General features: G+C 35.1%; 1 protein-coding gene across 1 annotated transcript in view; it reads right to left on the bottom strand.

The window, feature by feature from the left end:
• The window catches only part of LOC306875155 (glutamate receptor-interacting protein 2-like), a gene marked incomplete at its 5' end in the record, with an annotated part of 127,626 nt that overhangs the window by 48,052 nt on the left and 62,922 nt on the right, over window positions 1-16,652 (bottom strand). Inside the window, 2 exons of the mRNA XM_079425592.1 lie at window positions 4,698-4,830; window positions 6,408-6,488. Coding sequence (XP_079281718.1) covers window positions 4,698-4,830; window positions 6,408-6,488 — 214 coding nt within the window. The remainder of the gene's footprint in view (window positions 1-4,697; window positions 4,831-6,407; window positions 6,489-16,652) is intronic.

Here is a 16,652-nt window from a genome sequence, read left to right as displayed (position 1 = left end):
TTCAAAAGTAAGTATGAGGAACAATTAATTTAATGACAATTTATCAGATTCCCTTCTTTATTTCTAAGGCTCATAACTTACTGTACCTATGAATAGTTTTACACAGTTGCATTCCAAAATGCTTCATAATGCAACAGAAGTATGTTTTGCATAAATTAGCTGCTTCTACTGTGAATTGTTTTTTCTGGTCAACTACTGTAAAGGCAGTACAGCAAACTCTTGCTGAATCTTTCCAGTTGATCTGTTTAATAGCACAGTTTAATAGTTAATCCTGTTTAATAACACAAATATTTATGGAAATTCAATTGACCACTTGAGCATTGATGCTTTGTTACTACCATAGTAACACAAAAACAGTAATGCTAATGCTAGGTAAGTAACGAAACGCAACATGTAAGTGTTACTACATTCGCAGGCATTATGGTGTGTACACACCAAACCTCAATTATTTGAGTGAGTAGATTACATAAAAATTCAATGCAAAGATGCAAATAGGTGCAAAAATGCACCGAGTGACATAAATGACCGCAAAGGCATGATATTTACCTCAACCCCGTCGTCCACGCAAAATGAAAAATTCAACTTGAGCGGAAAATTTGCATGATGTGTTGTCGCGCAAGCCAATCAAGTCAAGTCACCTTTATTTATATAGCGCTTTTAATAATATAGATTGTGTCAAAGCACTTAACAGTTTCAAATTGGAGGATAGAGTGTCAGTAATGTATAATAATAAGATTTTCAGTTAAAGGCATTTCATTATTGAATTCAGAGATGTCATTGTCTAGCTCAGTTTAGTTTAAATAGTATCTGTGTAATCAAATTGACGATAATCGCTAGAAATTAAGTGTCTCCAACTAAGCAAGCCAGAGGCGACAGCGGCAAGGAACCAGAACTCCCTCTGTGACAGAATGGAGAAAACAACCTTGGGAGAAACCAAGCTCAGTCGGGGGGCCAGTTCTCCTCTAGCCAGACGAAACCCACAGTTCAATTCCAATTAGCGAACGCCACACCACCAATCTAACCAGCACCTGCTTATTACTGCACTGGTCACAGTACTTTACACACATGCATTTGCACTACTCATATTTTGCACAGACTGCACATTGTTAAAGTTATTACACTATAAACTGTCTAAAGTTGTTACTGTACAAGCACAGTAAACTATTTCTATAAAATATTGCACTACTGCTATTTTGCATAGAATACATTGTTCTATCAATACTTTGTACACTCATCCAGCTGTATTTATTTATTACCACTGTTCTCACGTTTCTGCTGTTCATAATGTGTATATATATAATCTATAATCTACATTGCTCTGTTCATAATGTACATACAATCCCTACATTGCATTCCTATTTATATTCTGTATATACTCTGCTCAATACTGTATATAGCAATTCCACTGTACATTCTGTAAATCATATCTTCACTTACTCTGCACTTATATGTATATAAAACACTATATTCTTGCACTTCTGGTTAGATGCTAACTGCATTTCATTAGCTCTGTACTTGTACTCTGCATAAATGACAATAAAGTTGAATCTAATCTAATCTAATCTATTGACACGTCCGGTTGTATCAGAAAATGGATTTTATTGTTTTTATATTTTTATTCGCGACAACAAAAACATCCCGAAAGTAATCTAGAGGGAGTAACGTGAAGCAAATATTCATTTTGCTTTTGGTGTGCACACACCGTTAGCATAAATTAAGTGTTTCTATGATCTGTTTTCTCTTTCAGGTCAGCAACTGTAATAGCAGAAGAACAGTTTGAATCTTGCTAAGCACGTTAGCTATAGCAAGTTAAATTATTGAAATGTTTAACTTAAAGCTAACTAATAGCATAAATATTTGAAGGTATATAAATAATTTAATTCTATCGACCACTTGAACGTTAAGGTTTGCTACCACCACAGTAGTCTCAGCCTCAGACGTCACGCCCACGTAACATTGGCTAAACGTCTGATGCATATGGCACACTTTTTTGGAAACACTTCAGGAACGTCGAAGTCGTCATCTGACTGGTTGAATTAAACGGGATTTCCGGGAGACGCGAGTGTCACGTTTATTTTCAGTCTGCCGGGAAACAAAGATGCTGTGGGGCCAAACTCCCTCGCGAAAGAAGAAAGCTGACGTGTTTACAAATGTGACGACGAACGCTTATCAGGGTCAATGAACACTGGATTTTCAAAAGTATGTGAAATATTTAAAGTTCACGACATAGAATCTTTAAAAATACATCCAAGAGTTTGTTATTGTGGCGACATTTCCACGCCCAGAAACATGACGCTAAACGAAACGAACTATGATTGGTTGTTTGACATATCGGTCAAACGGCCTCATGGGCGGGCCTTGGCCAATAAAAACGGCCATATATTCCAGACCTTCAGCCATCAGTCTGAAGGTCTGGCTACACAAGACTACCGCCACAGTAACACAAAATTAGTTATTTAACAAAACATTAAGTATGTAACATAACTCAACAAGTATGCGATGCTACATAAGTAAGCATTAGCATAAATTAGTTGCCTCTATGGTCAGTTATCTCTCGGTCAGCGATTGTAACGGCAGAACAACTGTTTAAATCTTGCTGAATAAGTATATTAGCTAAATTGTTGAAGGGTTATGGCTAGAAGGGATATAGCTACAGCCAAAATAAACTCAAGTCTTGCAAAATCTAGTTCACTAGTTGTCTTCTTCACTCTCCGTTTCATTTTCTGTTCTGTCCATCTGGCGAGATTTTAAGTGATTTTAGTTCAAAGGACTTTGCCAAAGTGTAGGCTGGTTAGTTCGCTAGCTGTCTGTTTATTTAATTAATTTTAATTTTATTTTTTCTTTCACTTTGTTCCATCCATCTGCCGAGATTTTCCCTCACTTCCAGCCATAGCTATATCCCTTCTAGCCACAACCATATTTTATCTTATAGCTAGCTATCTGAACAGGTACCATTAAATAGCACAGCCCTTACAAAAATTAACCATGGTTTTACTACAAATAAAACCAAAAAAACATGGTTACTATAGTAAACCATGATAACCACAAATTATCCGTGGATTTGCTACACTATCCATGGTTTAACCATGGTATTTTTGGCAAAATTGTGGTTATACAAATAGTAATCAATACGCCAAAAATAAGAAAAAAAAGAGAAAAAAGTTACTACACTTTTACTATATTAAAACCATGGTTAATTTTCAAAAGGGAGATATTTGAAAGTAATTCTATTGACATTAAGTATTGAGGCTTGTTATGGCAACAGTAACACAAAAACAATAATGTGAAAAACTAGTGTTAAGAATGTAACTATGTTACTGCATTAGAGAGCATTAGCATAAATTAGCTGCCTCTAAGTTTAATCTTTCAGGTAAGCTAATGTAACAGTCTGAATCTTGTTGGCCAAGTTAGCTGATAAAATTAAAATTCCAAATATTTAGGCTTCACTGCCACAGTAACTCAAAAATGCTAATGCTAAACATTAATGTTAAAGGGTTAGTTCACCCCAAAATGAAAATTCTGTCTTAATTACTCACCATCATGTCGTTCCAAACCCGTAAAATATTCGTTCATCTTCGGAACACAAATTAAGATATTTTTGATGAAATCGAAGAGCTCTTTGACCCTTCGTAGACAGCAACACAACTGAAATGTTCCCAGGACCAGAACCGTAGTAAATACATTGGTAAAACAGTCCATGTGACTTCAGTGGCTCAACTTTTGCGACTTTCCGAGAATACTTTTTTTTGCGCAAAGAAAACAAAAGTAACAATTTACTCAACCATTCTTCTCCCCCGAGTTACGTCAACCGCCATTTTGGAGTGTACCTAAGAACGTAATCGACGTAATCAGTGTTGTTTACGTTTGTGGGGAAAGCGCGCGCATGAACGTAATCTGCAAATTAAGCGTTGTTTACACTTAGGCGAAAGCATGCGTCTGCGTTGTGATACTCTCTAAAATGGCGGACGACGTAACTCGGGGGAAAAGAATCGTTGAGTAAATTATGTTATTTTTGTTTTCTTTGCGGAAAAAAGTTATTCTTGTATTCTCGCAAAACTGAAGTTGAGCCAGGTCACATGTACTGTTTTACCGATGTATTTAATCCGTTTCTGGACCTGGGAACATTTCAGTTGTGTTGCTGTCTATGGAGTGTCAGATAGCTCTCCGATTTCGTCAAAAACATCTTAATTTGTGTAAACGAAGGTCTTACGGGTTTGGAACGACATGAGGGTGCGTAATTAATGACAGAATTTTCATTTTGGGGTGAACTAACCCTTTAAGTTCGCAACAAAACTCAACAAGTACACATTGTCACATCAGCGAGCATTAACATAAACTGGCTGCTAAAGTCAGGTCAAGTATGTCTGTCAGTTTTCTTATACCTGCATTTTAGCTAATGCAAACAATACTCAAAAACATAAGTTTGTAAAAATTATTTAAGTTATATAAACAATTTTAAGTTGTACTTGCTTGCTTAAATGCTTAAATGCTTACATGCAACACAAGTACATGTTGCCACATTAGCAAGGATTAGTACTCTTAAATTGTAGGTACAAATTGCAACCTAACCTATTTTGTTTGGCATGGTGTTTTTCTGAGATGTCAGGTGACCGCTTTGTCATTCTCTGATTGGCTGATACAGTTAATGAGTTATGTATTTGTGAGGTTACATTGATGACTTCAGCTCCAGTCCTCACCTAGCCGCCAGTCCACCCGGCCGCAGGTTGGAGACGCGTGGTTTGCCGTCCTTGTCTGTTCCGCCCGAGATGGTGAGACCTAAAGTGCTTCCTTCCTTCTTAATCAGCTCAACCAGTGTAACCCCACGCAGTTCTTCAGGGCAGAAAAACAACAGACAAATACACACACACGAAGAGACAGAAGTCGGCAGAATGTTATTATGACACTCATCCTCCATTACTCAGATGGTCTCAGATATTATATTGGATATGCAAATGAGCTGCATTTACTCCCATCTAACTAAAGAAGAGAAATTGTATGAATTCTCAATATTACAAAAGCTGAAGATTGTTTTAAAGTGTTACACCGCATCTAATCTTCAGTTCACGCAGTGATTTTATGAATTCTTAAACAGAAAATCCAAACCAAGAAGCACATGAAAGTAAACATCTATCACGCATCCAGTAGTGAAGCAGAAATTGTGATGCTACACTTTATTCTGGAATCCAGCTGTGTCACAAAATCTCTCACAGAGTCTAATCTAATCATGCCAATGTCTGTGTGGGTTTAAATGTGAACAGCTTGGAACTAAACTGTTTTCTACAAGTAAAAATGTAATGGACCGAATGCACTCAATCAGCTCTGTCTTTTCAAACAATTATAATGATTCCCATAATACAATTTCGGAAAAATCTTTAATCTGACAATTAAATTTTAGTAACATTTCTATGAAAGAATATTATATTATATTATAATATAACAGCAACTCTTGTTTTTTTATATAAATGCTCTGGCTAATTTAATTTAAAATGGCTATATATGCAAATAACATCTTTAATATATATATTAGTTTTCTTTAAGAAATTAAATATTTTATTCAGCAAGGATACATTAAATTGATCAAAAAGTGAACATAAATATATTAATAATGTTTCAAAATATTTGTATTTCAAATAAATGCTGCTATTTTAAACTTTTTATTCAATTTATTTTAATATTTCGCAATATTAATGCTTTTAACTGTATTTTTGAGGAAATTAATGCAGTTTTGATGAGCATAAGATATTACTTTCTCCCAACTTTTTAATAAGTATAAATTATACTCATTTAGTATATAAATGAAATGTATTACACGCATATATATATATATATATATATATATATATATATATATATATATAGTCTACATACACATATCAAAACACACATATAAAGTTAAAAATATGCACATAGCATTAGTTTTGTATGAAGATGCACGTATCAAAAAAGCTGCAGTAGGCGTCGTAAAAAAAAAAAACAACAACAACAAAAACATTAAATTAAATTAAAACACAAGTGATATGTAAAATAACTTTTGAAACTGTCTGTTCTGCTTTAAGATGTAATTTTGAAACTTTTCCAAAGTCATACTTTGAGTTGACTCAGCTAATCCAATTAGTTTTAAAGAAGAGAGAGGTCTTTGGTCAGCAAGCGCTTCCAGCTAGCAGAATGACTCAGACAGACACTTCTCGGGAACCGCAGGAAACATCTGGATAAAGCTGTAACAACACCATCAAACCCCCAGTGTTCTCCATCTCAAACAGCCATCCAAACCAATGTGGCACGATGAGCTCAAACATCCCCAATGGGCAAAGAAAGACACGATCCCAAGATCAAAAGACGCTGAAGGAGCGGAGATGGGAGGATTTGTGTGGGCACAAAAAGACGGCATAGAAAGAGAGTCAGCGTACCTGGGATGCTTTGTCTTCTGGATGTGAGCGAGTTGTCTGGCCCCATTGAGTCCTTGTTCCCCTTAGAGTACGGCCCATCATCTGCAGCACAAGAGAAACAATAAAAAGACCTTAGAGAGAGCAGTCCACCCTAAACGTGACTGTGAAAAATGATGTCAAATTATGCACTTTCATATAAAACACTACTGATGTGTGAATCCCACAAAACCTGTCAAGAGTGCGCCTGGGTTATATTTCACACACACACAAATAATAAACAAACAAACTTCAATAAAAATGTTATATCATATATATCATTAAATAACAAAAATATAGCAAAAAACACATGTATTCACATTAAATAGATTGTAGGTCTATTACACCTCTATCATGTATTCATAGACAGATGAACTGTCTCTTTGAGTGCAGTGAGTATTAGCATCCAGAGACATGCTAAAGAGGATTTGTCATCTACTGACAGCAATAATCACAGAAACACTATCATTCTTTATAGAGAACATTTGTGTGACAAACTTCTTTCGGATTGTTTTCTGTCAAGCCGGATGCACTTGCTTCATTTGGAGCGGATAAAATATTCATGAGCAGCATAGTTTTAATTTCCTCAAAGTTTCTACATAAATTAGAATTTTCCCCTTGTGCACTGGGCTCATCAGCACTAAGCGTCTCTGGAGCTTCCTTACACGTGGCACAATTCACTTCATCTTTTCACGCCAGCAGGACAAACACTATTAATGTATTCAGCCAAAAGAAGGTAACACCTGTTGCTGCCATTGTTATGATACTAATAAGCTCATAAACTTCCGCTTGTGTTTCCTTTAAATCAAAGAAAAATCTTAAAGGAATACTTCATCTAAAAATAAAACATCTGTCGTTACTTTCCCTCATATGTCAATCCAAACCTGTAAAACTTTGCTTTTCTGTTTAATTTATAAGTAGGAGATAATATAGAGTTCTTTAAAGTGTGCAGGGAACACCAAAGCAAAAACAAAACAAAAACACACACACAAACCAACAAAAAATAAAAACACACAAAGCAACAACAAAAAACACACATACACAAAACTACAAAAAACAAAACAGAAACGAAAACAAACAAACAAAAATCACATAAAACAGAACAAAACTACAACGGAAAAACACAAAATGAAATGAAACAAACAAAAAACAAAAAAAAAACAACAAAGTGAAATGAAACAAAACAACACAAAAAACTGAAAACAACAAAGAAACACAACAAAACACACACAAAAAAACACAAAATGAAATAAAAAGCAATACAAAAATAAAGCAAACAGAATAGAATAGAATAGAATAGAATAGAATAGAATAGAATATATAACATGTATAGCAGAATGTCCAAGCTGCTCTTTTCGAAATAAAGAAAGTAGACAGCCACTGGGGCTGTCAAGCTCCAAGAAGGACAAAATGCAGTATTATACATAAATGTAGGGTTAAGAAGACTTACATATAGCACAATTCACTAGATTTAGAACTTGACACATATTTTTTATTATATGGAGAAGAGCAGCTTATAAACAGCTTATAAACATCTCCTTTTGTGAAAGAATGACAAGAGGATGAGCCAATGATGATAAAACTTTCATTCTGAGGTGAAATATTTAATATAGTACAAACAGAAACACTCACAAGCACATTACGATGAAGGGCAGCAGGTAGGAGTGATGGCTCTAAGATACAATCACTTGACTGAGGTTATGCTGCGCGAGGCGGTAAGGAGATAAGAGTCTTCCAGCAGCAGTTACAAGGATATTTTCTTATTACTTGATAGCAGATATGTGACCCTGGACCACAAAACCAGTCTTAAGTCGCTGGGGTATATTTGTAGCAATAGCCAAAAATACATTGTATGGGTCAAAATGATAGATTTTTCTTTTATGCCAAAAATCATTAGGATATTAAGTAAAGATCATGTTCCATGAAGATATTTTGTAAATTTCCTACTGTAAATATATCAAAACTTAATTTTTGATTAGTAATATGCATTGCTAAGAACTTCATTTGGACAACTTTAAAGCGATTTTCTCAATATTTGGATTTTTTTGCACCCTCAGATTCCAAATGTTCAAATAGTTGAATCTAGATAATAGTTGAATATTGTCCAATCCTAACAAACCATACATCAATGGAAAGCGCATTTATTCAGCTTTCAGATTACATATAAAATCTCAGTTTCTAAAAATGTACCCTTATGACTGGTTTTGTGGTCCAGGGTCACATATGATCTTGTCCATAATACTGTACAAAGTGCAAGCTGATACGAATGCCAGAAACTTACTTTCCAACTGAACATGATACTGATTTGACTACAACCTTACCTGTAAAGTATTTTCTTCAAAATGAAAATATTATTAAAAAGAAAAGCAACCTATTTAGTAAACCCTTTACGATATCAGCTTGTTAACATGTTAAAATATAGATGTTTACTTTTTGAAGAATTTATGAATGTGTGTAGAGCAAAATGTCTCCGTCACAAGCTAAAATGTGGTTTTACATACATTCTAAATCATAAATCTGAAAGACATTTTCTAAACATCTATTTAATGTCTGTCAGGAAACCTTCTACAGACGTATAGCAGATGAGCAGATGCTTTAAAAAACATGTCTTCCAGAAGTAAACACACACATTAAATAGATGTCTCTGAGATGTATGTGTGCTGTCAGGGTTGGGTGCTCTGTGGCATGATTAACACATTGCTGTAGGGTTCTCTGCGTGTTCTGGTTTTAACATCTTGTTATGCTTTTTTTAGGGCGCTCTGAGGAGCTTTAGCATGTTTAGCATATTTACATGCAGTTGCTATTTTCTGAGGGTTTTTGACATGACTAGCTTCAGTTGTTTGGGTATTCTAAAGGGTTTTATCACGTTATTGTGCTCTAAGGGTGTTCTAGGGGCTTTAGCATATTTAGCTCATTTCTATGCAGTCGTTATGGTTTTCTGATGGACATCTAGCATGATTAGCATTAACATATTTTGTCCTAACCAGATGCGGCACCACTAGTCAAGCCAGTCAGGAAGACCAGCTAAAACCAGCTAAGACCATCACACCAGGGTAACTGGCCGCAATGAAAATACTTGACGAGCGACAGGTGACTCCATTTAAGAAACGGTTTCTATTTCTGTAAAACTACAGCTGGACCAACAGTATATTATGAGCATAATGTTCTCAGGTACTGACCAATTTGTTTAACGTGTTGTTATATTGTTAAGGTGTTCTGTTGTTTTTTTTTTTGTTTTTTTTTTTATTTTTTTAGCATGATTAGCACAATACTATACTGTTTTTATGGGTTTCTGATGAGTTTTTAGCAGAATTAGTACATTATGGGTTTCTGAGACATTGATAATCACGATTTTTAGCATAGGCTTTAATTACTGATATTATGGTTCTCTGAGGTGTTTTATGATTAACACATAACTATACTGCTTTTGTGTGTTTCTGAGGTGTTGGCATGATTAGCAAATGACTGTTTTATTGGCTTCTGGGACATTTTTAGCATGATTAGCACATTGCTATAATGCTTTTATGGGTTACCGGTGGCTTTTTAGCATGATTAGCACATTGCTATAATGCTTTTTTGGGTTTCCGATGAGTTTTTAGCATGATAGGCACATTATTTTACTGTTTTTTTTTGAGGGGATTTAGCATGATTTGCACAATACTCTCGTCAGAGCGCACTTCCACAGTACATTCAGCATCTGGCTCATATTCCCCATCTCAACCATATTCTCAAAACTATCATTTTCAGTGACTTCAAAACCAGTATTTTGATAACTGGCAGCTTATTCACCACATCCACCATCAAATGACAGTGATATTTATATTTCATTGCATTCAGTAATTGCTCTGCAGTAACGCCATTCAAACCAGATCAATCTTTCCTGATGATATTCTTTTGTTTTGTGCCTGCCATAATTATGAGTGAAACCTCACGTCACCATTGTGTATCAAACATTGTCACCTCGAGGAATACATGTGCATTGCACGTACTAGGTAATCAGATATGTAAATATAGTTGTGCAGGAAAAAATACTTACACATTTACATACCTCAGGTCTCTAGCGACCCTATACACTTTTTACAAAAAATCAATCGGAACACAGGCATTTTTTTATATAGGCCTATATTTTATTATTTTTTTTTATAACGAATAGATTGAGGAATACTAAGAAAGTTGATGTCTAACTTAAAAAAATGAAGGAGGGAGAGGATAGAGAATGATCTCCTGGGTCGCTAAAGACCCAAAGTATGCATTTAAGGGTTAATGTCAGTCTATACAGTATTTTCACAAATAGGTTCTGTGCCAAAGTTTAATACTTAAGACGCTTCTTCGAATCCATAAGCCTTAGCATAAACACTAAATACCATAATTCAAACTAAAGTCTGCTCTGTTTTGACTTTGAATGTTTATTCGTTGAATTGCAAGCCTCAAAACACAACATCATTAGGACAATGCAGTAATACATTCAAGCTCCTGCAATCGTAAATTCCCTTGTGAGACATGTTGTTTGACCAAAACAAATAAAAACGGAATAAAATACCTTTTGCCCCTCGCCAAAGGAGGACAGAATGAGACCTGACAAGTGCTAAAAAATGAACATGCCTTCGTGAGAATGTGAGAACAGTCTGCGGGGAGCAATCTAAAGTGTTTATTGTTGTATTTTTGAAAGCTATTACTGACAGGGCTCAACTGTGGGATTAGCCTCCAGCTCTAGCACAAGACCAAACCAACGAAACTCCCTCCCAGCCGGCATAAAACTCCAGCATATCGGCATTCACTGTGATGAGCAGCATTCGTCTAATCCGCTTGCTCGAGGGTTTTGGAAACCTTCACGAGTCACCTATCAAAGGAAGCGATTTAGCTGTGACGGGTACCTAACTCGCAAAGCAGAGAATCATCTGTTTTGACATGCACCGAAGTGCCACTGCATAAAAATAGGTAAATAAAATAATAAATAATCCTAGCTTCACCTCAATGGCCCGGAAGGAAACTGAAGCTAAACGTTTTAAATAAATAAATAAATATTACAGTTTGCAGTGATAACATAGGATATATATATATATATATATATATATATATATATATATATATATATATATAATAAGAAAATAAATAAATTCATTTGAGTTGCAGAACATATAATAATAATAATAATAATAATAGTCACTCAAGCATTAATAATAAATGCACATTATAGAACACAACACTACATTTCTATAACAATATGCAGATCATGATACACCAGAAACTGTTGAAAGACTATTGTGAATGCAGGCTATTCAGTACAGACACTGTTTAGCAACTCTTATTTAAGGTAAACTGCTCAAATGAATGGCTCTAATTAAGCTGAAGATACGGTAGCCATAATCTGAGAGAGCTCGAGACTCTCTTTGTTTAAACTCCACATGTCCTCCAGTAATTACTCCCTATTATCAGCACCAAACAGCCAGAAGCTTTACCAGAAATGGAACCTGCAACTTGGGTGATATGTGCTACATACACTGATCCACAAATACATTTACATACAAAGGCTTCTCTTGTAGAGGGTACAATCGATCACATGATGTCATGTTCTTGGCTGATCAATGATGAGAAGAAAGTATACGGTGGGAAACAAACAGAAGGGGACATTTTGAAACACATTTTTGCGATAAAAATATGGAATAAAAAAATGCAAGGTCAAGGATCTTTTTTTTAAAAGTTAATTTGAGCACTGCTTTTTTTTCGAAACGTTGATGGTCAAACTTATCCGTCCTTTAACTTACTCTCAAGGCATCCGAGAGGTGACTTTTTTTTTTCTTCAGTAGAACAATAAAGCAGATTTTTAGCTGAAACCATGGTCCATAGTGATTAATAAAATATAAGTCAGCAACTACTGTCACTTAAAACGTCAAAAAAGCAACAAAAATAACACAAAATTAATACCAATGGCTCTTCGTGACATATTGAGGTCTTATGAAGCGAAACGATCAGTCTGTGCAAGAAACTGAACATTATTTACAACATTACGTGTAATCATAGCCTCAGGCAATTGGTTCAGAGTGATGTCCGGTTCATAAACAAATCATTCCTTTGAACCGATTCTTTTTAGTGAACTGGATGAGCCAGTTCATCAAATCGGATTGAAGCATCTGAAACCGTTTGCGGCTTAAGCACCACAGATCTACAACTTACTCAATCAAAACCCGCTTTCAGATACCTGACAGTCACTGCGACTTGAAATGAGCCAATATGGCATATATAAACGGTTTGCAATTGCGACATTATATTTCACATTTCTTTAGATCCTTTGAACAATGTATAAATGTGTTCAATGATGCAAGGCAACTGTACACTGCAAAACAAACACAAGAAGCCATATATACAGAATGCATTTTTGCGCTTAATGGAATTAAAACAATGCCATGTCATGCACATGACGTGGTGACATAAGATGCAAGCTCAGTGTTAAACTCTTTTTCTTGTAAGTTCAATATTTATATTTAACATTCCTTTAGATCTATTTTCCACATGTAAATGTGGCATGGTTTCAAGATTGCTTGGCAACCATACACAACCCACAGTACACCATATCTACACCTAAGCATAAAGTTCACATTATAGCTGACAACACTCAAAAGCCAACTATATAATTTAAAAAAGAAAAGAAAAAAATCAGACCACTAATACCTGTGTGGTACCTACTGGAAAAGGCTTTTAAGACACTGTCACGGCTAACCACCGTAATCATCCAGGGTCTTGTTCAGAGACGCTCTCAGGGAGCTGAAACCGTACCGGCGGGGGCGTGTGTTTTTGGGAACATCATGGCAGCGAGGTTTTACCGCCCTTATGTCTCAGCCTGTGAAATTAATGTTCTCTGAAACCATGTGAAGGTGAGTATAAACCAGCACTTTAGATCAAAGCACGTCTGCGCAAACACCAATGCAGTTTGCCCAGCAAGCGGTGCCATGGGACATTGTCACTATGTGCGTTGACACCGTGGGGCGATGTGTTAAAGGGATTTTGTAAGGTTTCCAGGCATGAATGTAATAGGACTGAAAGTTTTCCAGGCCGATTTGTGTTTAGGGAGATGGGTCATTTTAAGTTCAGAGAGATGTTCCTTGAATAAGTGTACTTCTAGTTACAATTTGTTAATGATCCAAACCTTATTATGTTCTTGAAGCTTACTGAAAGCCAAAATCTTGATGGAAGGGTACTTGGCAAAAGGGTTAATTGCCTTTGAAAGCTCTCAACCCGCCACAGTTTTTTTTAAATATCCATTTGTTTAATGCAATGCAATAGCGCTTAGCAATATTTACAGGTACATTAACCCAAACCGGTACTTTAAAGTACACCATTAAGCCTCACAGCTGCCAATCACATTCTTTCATGTGTGCACAGCTGTTCTTTTTTAAATATGCACCGGACGTGCTTTGGACTAAACAAATAGGATGGTTTTCAAAGCACATGCTAATTAGCATTGCAGTGAGATTGGGCTGCCTACCAAGACAACATTTGACAGCTCGCTGTTTAAAAACGTAGGTGGCAACCTCAAGTTTGTTTTTGCCAAACTACAAAGCAGCATTGGTTGTGTTTATTATAGCATATCCCATGATGCATTGTGACAAGTTCAGTGAAAACGTAAATCCAATATGGGGGGCATCACAATACTGAAAAATAGCATTTTACAAACCATTTTACCTGATATTTCTGTAAGTTATGAATTTATATGCTCTCTATAGTACTATGTTGTTAGCTTAGCAACATTCTAACACCAAACCAAGATGTAAACAATTAACAGTTGAATAAGTGGAACTATTTTTGAATGTTTACCTGATATATGTGTATCAAGCATATTAGAGTATCATTATCTTAGCAACATGCTAACCCTGTTGAAATCAATGTACCCAAAATTTGTGTGCGCAATATTTTTGTTGTATATTAGCACACTGAGTTATTAGCAACACGCTAACATCAAACAATACTGGATCAGTAAAGAGCTGCATTATGTGCTTCATGATAGATATTTGTGTGTGCTACATCTTAGACTACAGTAAGTAATGAATTGTTAGCTTAGCAACATGCTAACTTTAAACTCCACTGGAATCAATTACCAATATTTATGTGTGCTATGATGTTTATAGTATCACATTTTTAACATAGCAACATGATAACATCAAACCACATTAGAATTTCCTGTGCGCTCAATATTTATCCAAAATTTGTGCGCTATATACTAAGAATTACACTGTTTGCTTAGCAATATGCTAACATCACACCCCATATTCATGTTATCTTAGCAATATGCTAACATCACACCCCATATTCATGTTAGCTTAGCAATATGCTAACATCACACCCCATATTCATGTGTGCTATGTATGCATTTTTGGTTTATTATCAGGGAGTTATTAGCATAGCAAAATATGAACATCATTCTCTTTTGGAGTCGATTTAGAAACTGGGAGTCAAATCTCCTGTATGTTTCAGGTACCTTTACCAAATATTTGTGTATTCCAACCTTTACGGAAACTAACCATTCGCTACAAATGAAACCAAAAACAAAACAACAATAACAACAAAAACAAGGTTAATATAGTTAAACTATGGGAACCACAAATTAACCATGGTTTTGCTACACTAATCATAGTTTAACCATGCTATTTGTAGTAAAACAATGGTTATATAATTGGTAATTAATCCACCAAATACCATGTTTACTAAACTTTTACTATCATAAAACCATGGGTAATTTTCATAAGGGACATATTAGGACTACAGAGTTTCACATTGGTAGCTTAGTACCATGCTAGCACCAGACCAGACCCCATTTGAATCCATTTGCCCAATATGTGTGCATGTTTTGCACTTTAGTGCATATTAGAGTGATTAGCTTAGCAACATGTTAACACCAAAGTCTACTGTTATTAATTGTAAATCTAACTTGTTACAGCTTCATATTTTGTATTAATTAAATCACAGATTCTTTGATAATGGGCAAAACAGCCTACAGAAAGTACAAAAACAGAATTCATGGTATTACTTTCTGCTTCTGTGTTTACATGTTCTAGTTAACATTCTGGAGATTAAATGGAAAAGTTGCTATCTTCAAAACTAACAAATGGTAAAATTTCAGGACATGTTTTCTCCCATACTTCAAGAATTGGTGGGACCGATTTGATGTGACAGGATGTAATGCTGTTGTAAATCTCCAGAAGAACAGGCTAAATTGCCCTGGCAAAAAGGTATATGCATGTTTTTTCCCCTTCCTAGACTGGTATAATGTGAACGTCAGACAGGTCACGCTATTCGTCTGACAACAGGGTATAGGGAGTTTAACAGGGAACAAATTTCAGCATGTTAACCCCTGAACCTTCCTTCTGGCTGTCTCCCGCTCACCACGGGAGATGTAATGCTTTCCCACCCTAGGGACATGACCATAATTCACAGCGAATTTAAACGGACGGACTAACAACCTGTCATCAGGACATAGTGGATGGCTAGAGAGGTACAAGCAAACCCCTGTGGTGTTAACAACATCTGTCCAGTTCTCCTATTTTATATTTTGTGGAATTGAAAAGACTAAGCTGAAGAGATTGTGGTTGTAAAGATCAGTTATTATATATATATATATATATATATATATATATATATATACACACACACACACACATACACAGAGAGAGCTGGGTTTACTTGAAAATTGTAGTCCTTTACTAATTCCAAATTACATGACAAAAATTGTAGTTAGTAACCTCATCCATTACATTACACATTATAGGTAATGTAATCAGGCTACTTTTTGATTACTCTTAGATTACTTTTGACCTCACTCATTACAATCTTGTACCATATTGATATAAAAATGCAAAGAAAAAGAAAATTATATTTTAGCATTATATAAATAAATGTCTATATTTATTTACCCATTTTTTAGTATGTATAAAATTAAAAGAAGAAAAGTAACGATGGAAATGAAAAGACTAGGATGAATGGATTGCAGTTGATTTGCATAAAAGGTATGCATTTAAAATGTGTAAAATACTATATAAAAAACATTGATTAATTTAACATAATTTCTGATTAATCTTATAATTTTCGACCAGTGTTTAGAACGAAACACTAATTTTAAAACAATATATTACTGTTTTCTTTATTATATTTTAGTAGAACATTAGTATTTTTAGTATACGTGTATGTATATATATATATATATACACACTAGTTTGAAATCCCCTGGTTTAATGAAGC

The sequence above is a fragment of the Barbus barbus genome, assembly GCF_936440315.1.
Source record: "Barbus barbus genome assembly, chromosome: 9".
Classification (NCBI taxonomy): Eukaryota; Metazoa; Chordata; class Actinopteri; order Cypriniformes; family Cyprinidae; genus Barbus; species Barbus barbus.
Note: the sequence above shows the minus strand (reverse complement) of the source record. Positions and strands in the feature narration are given on the sequence as shown.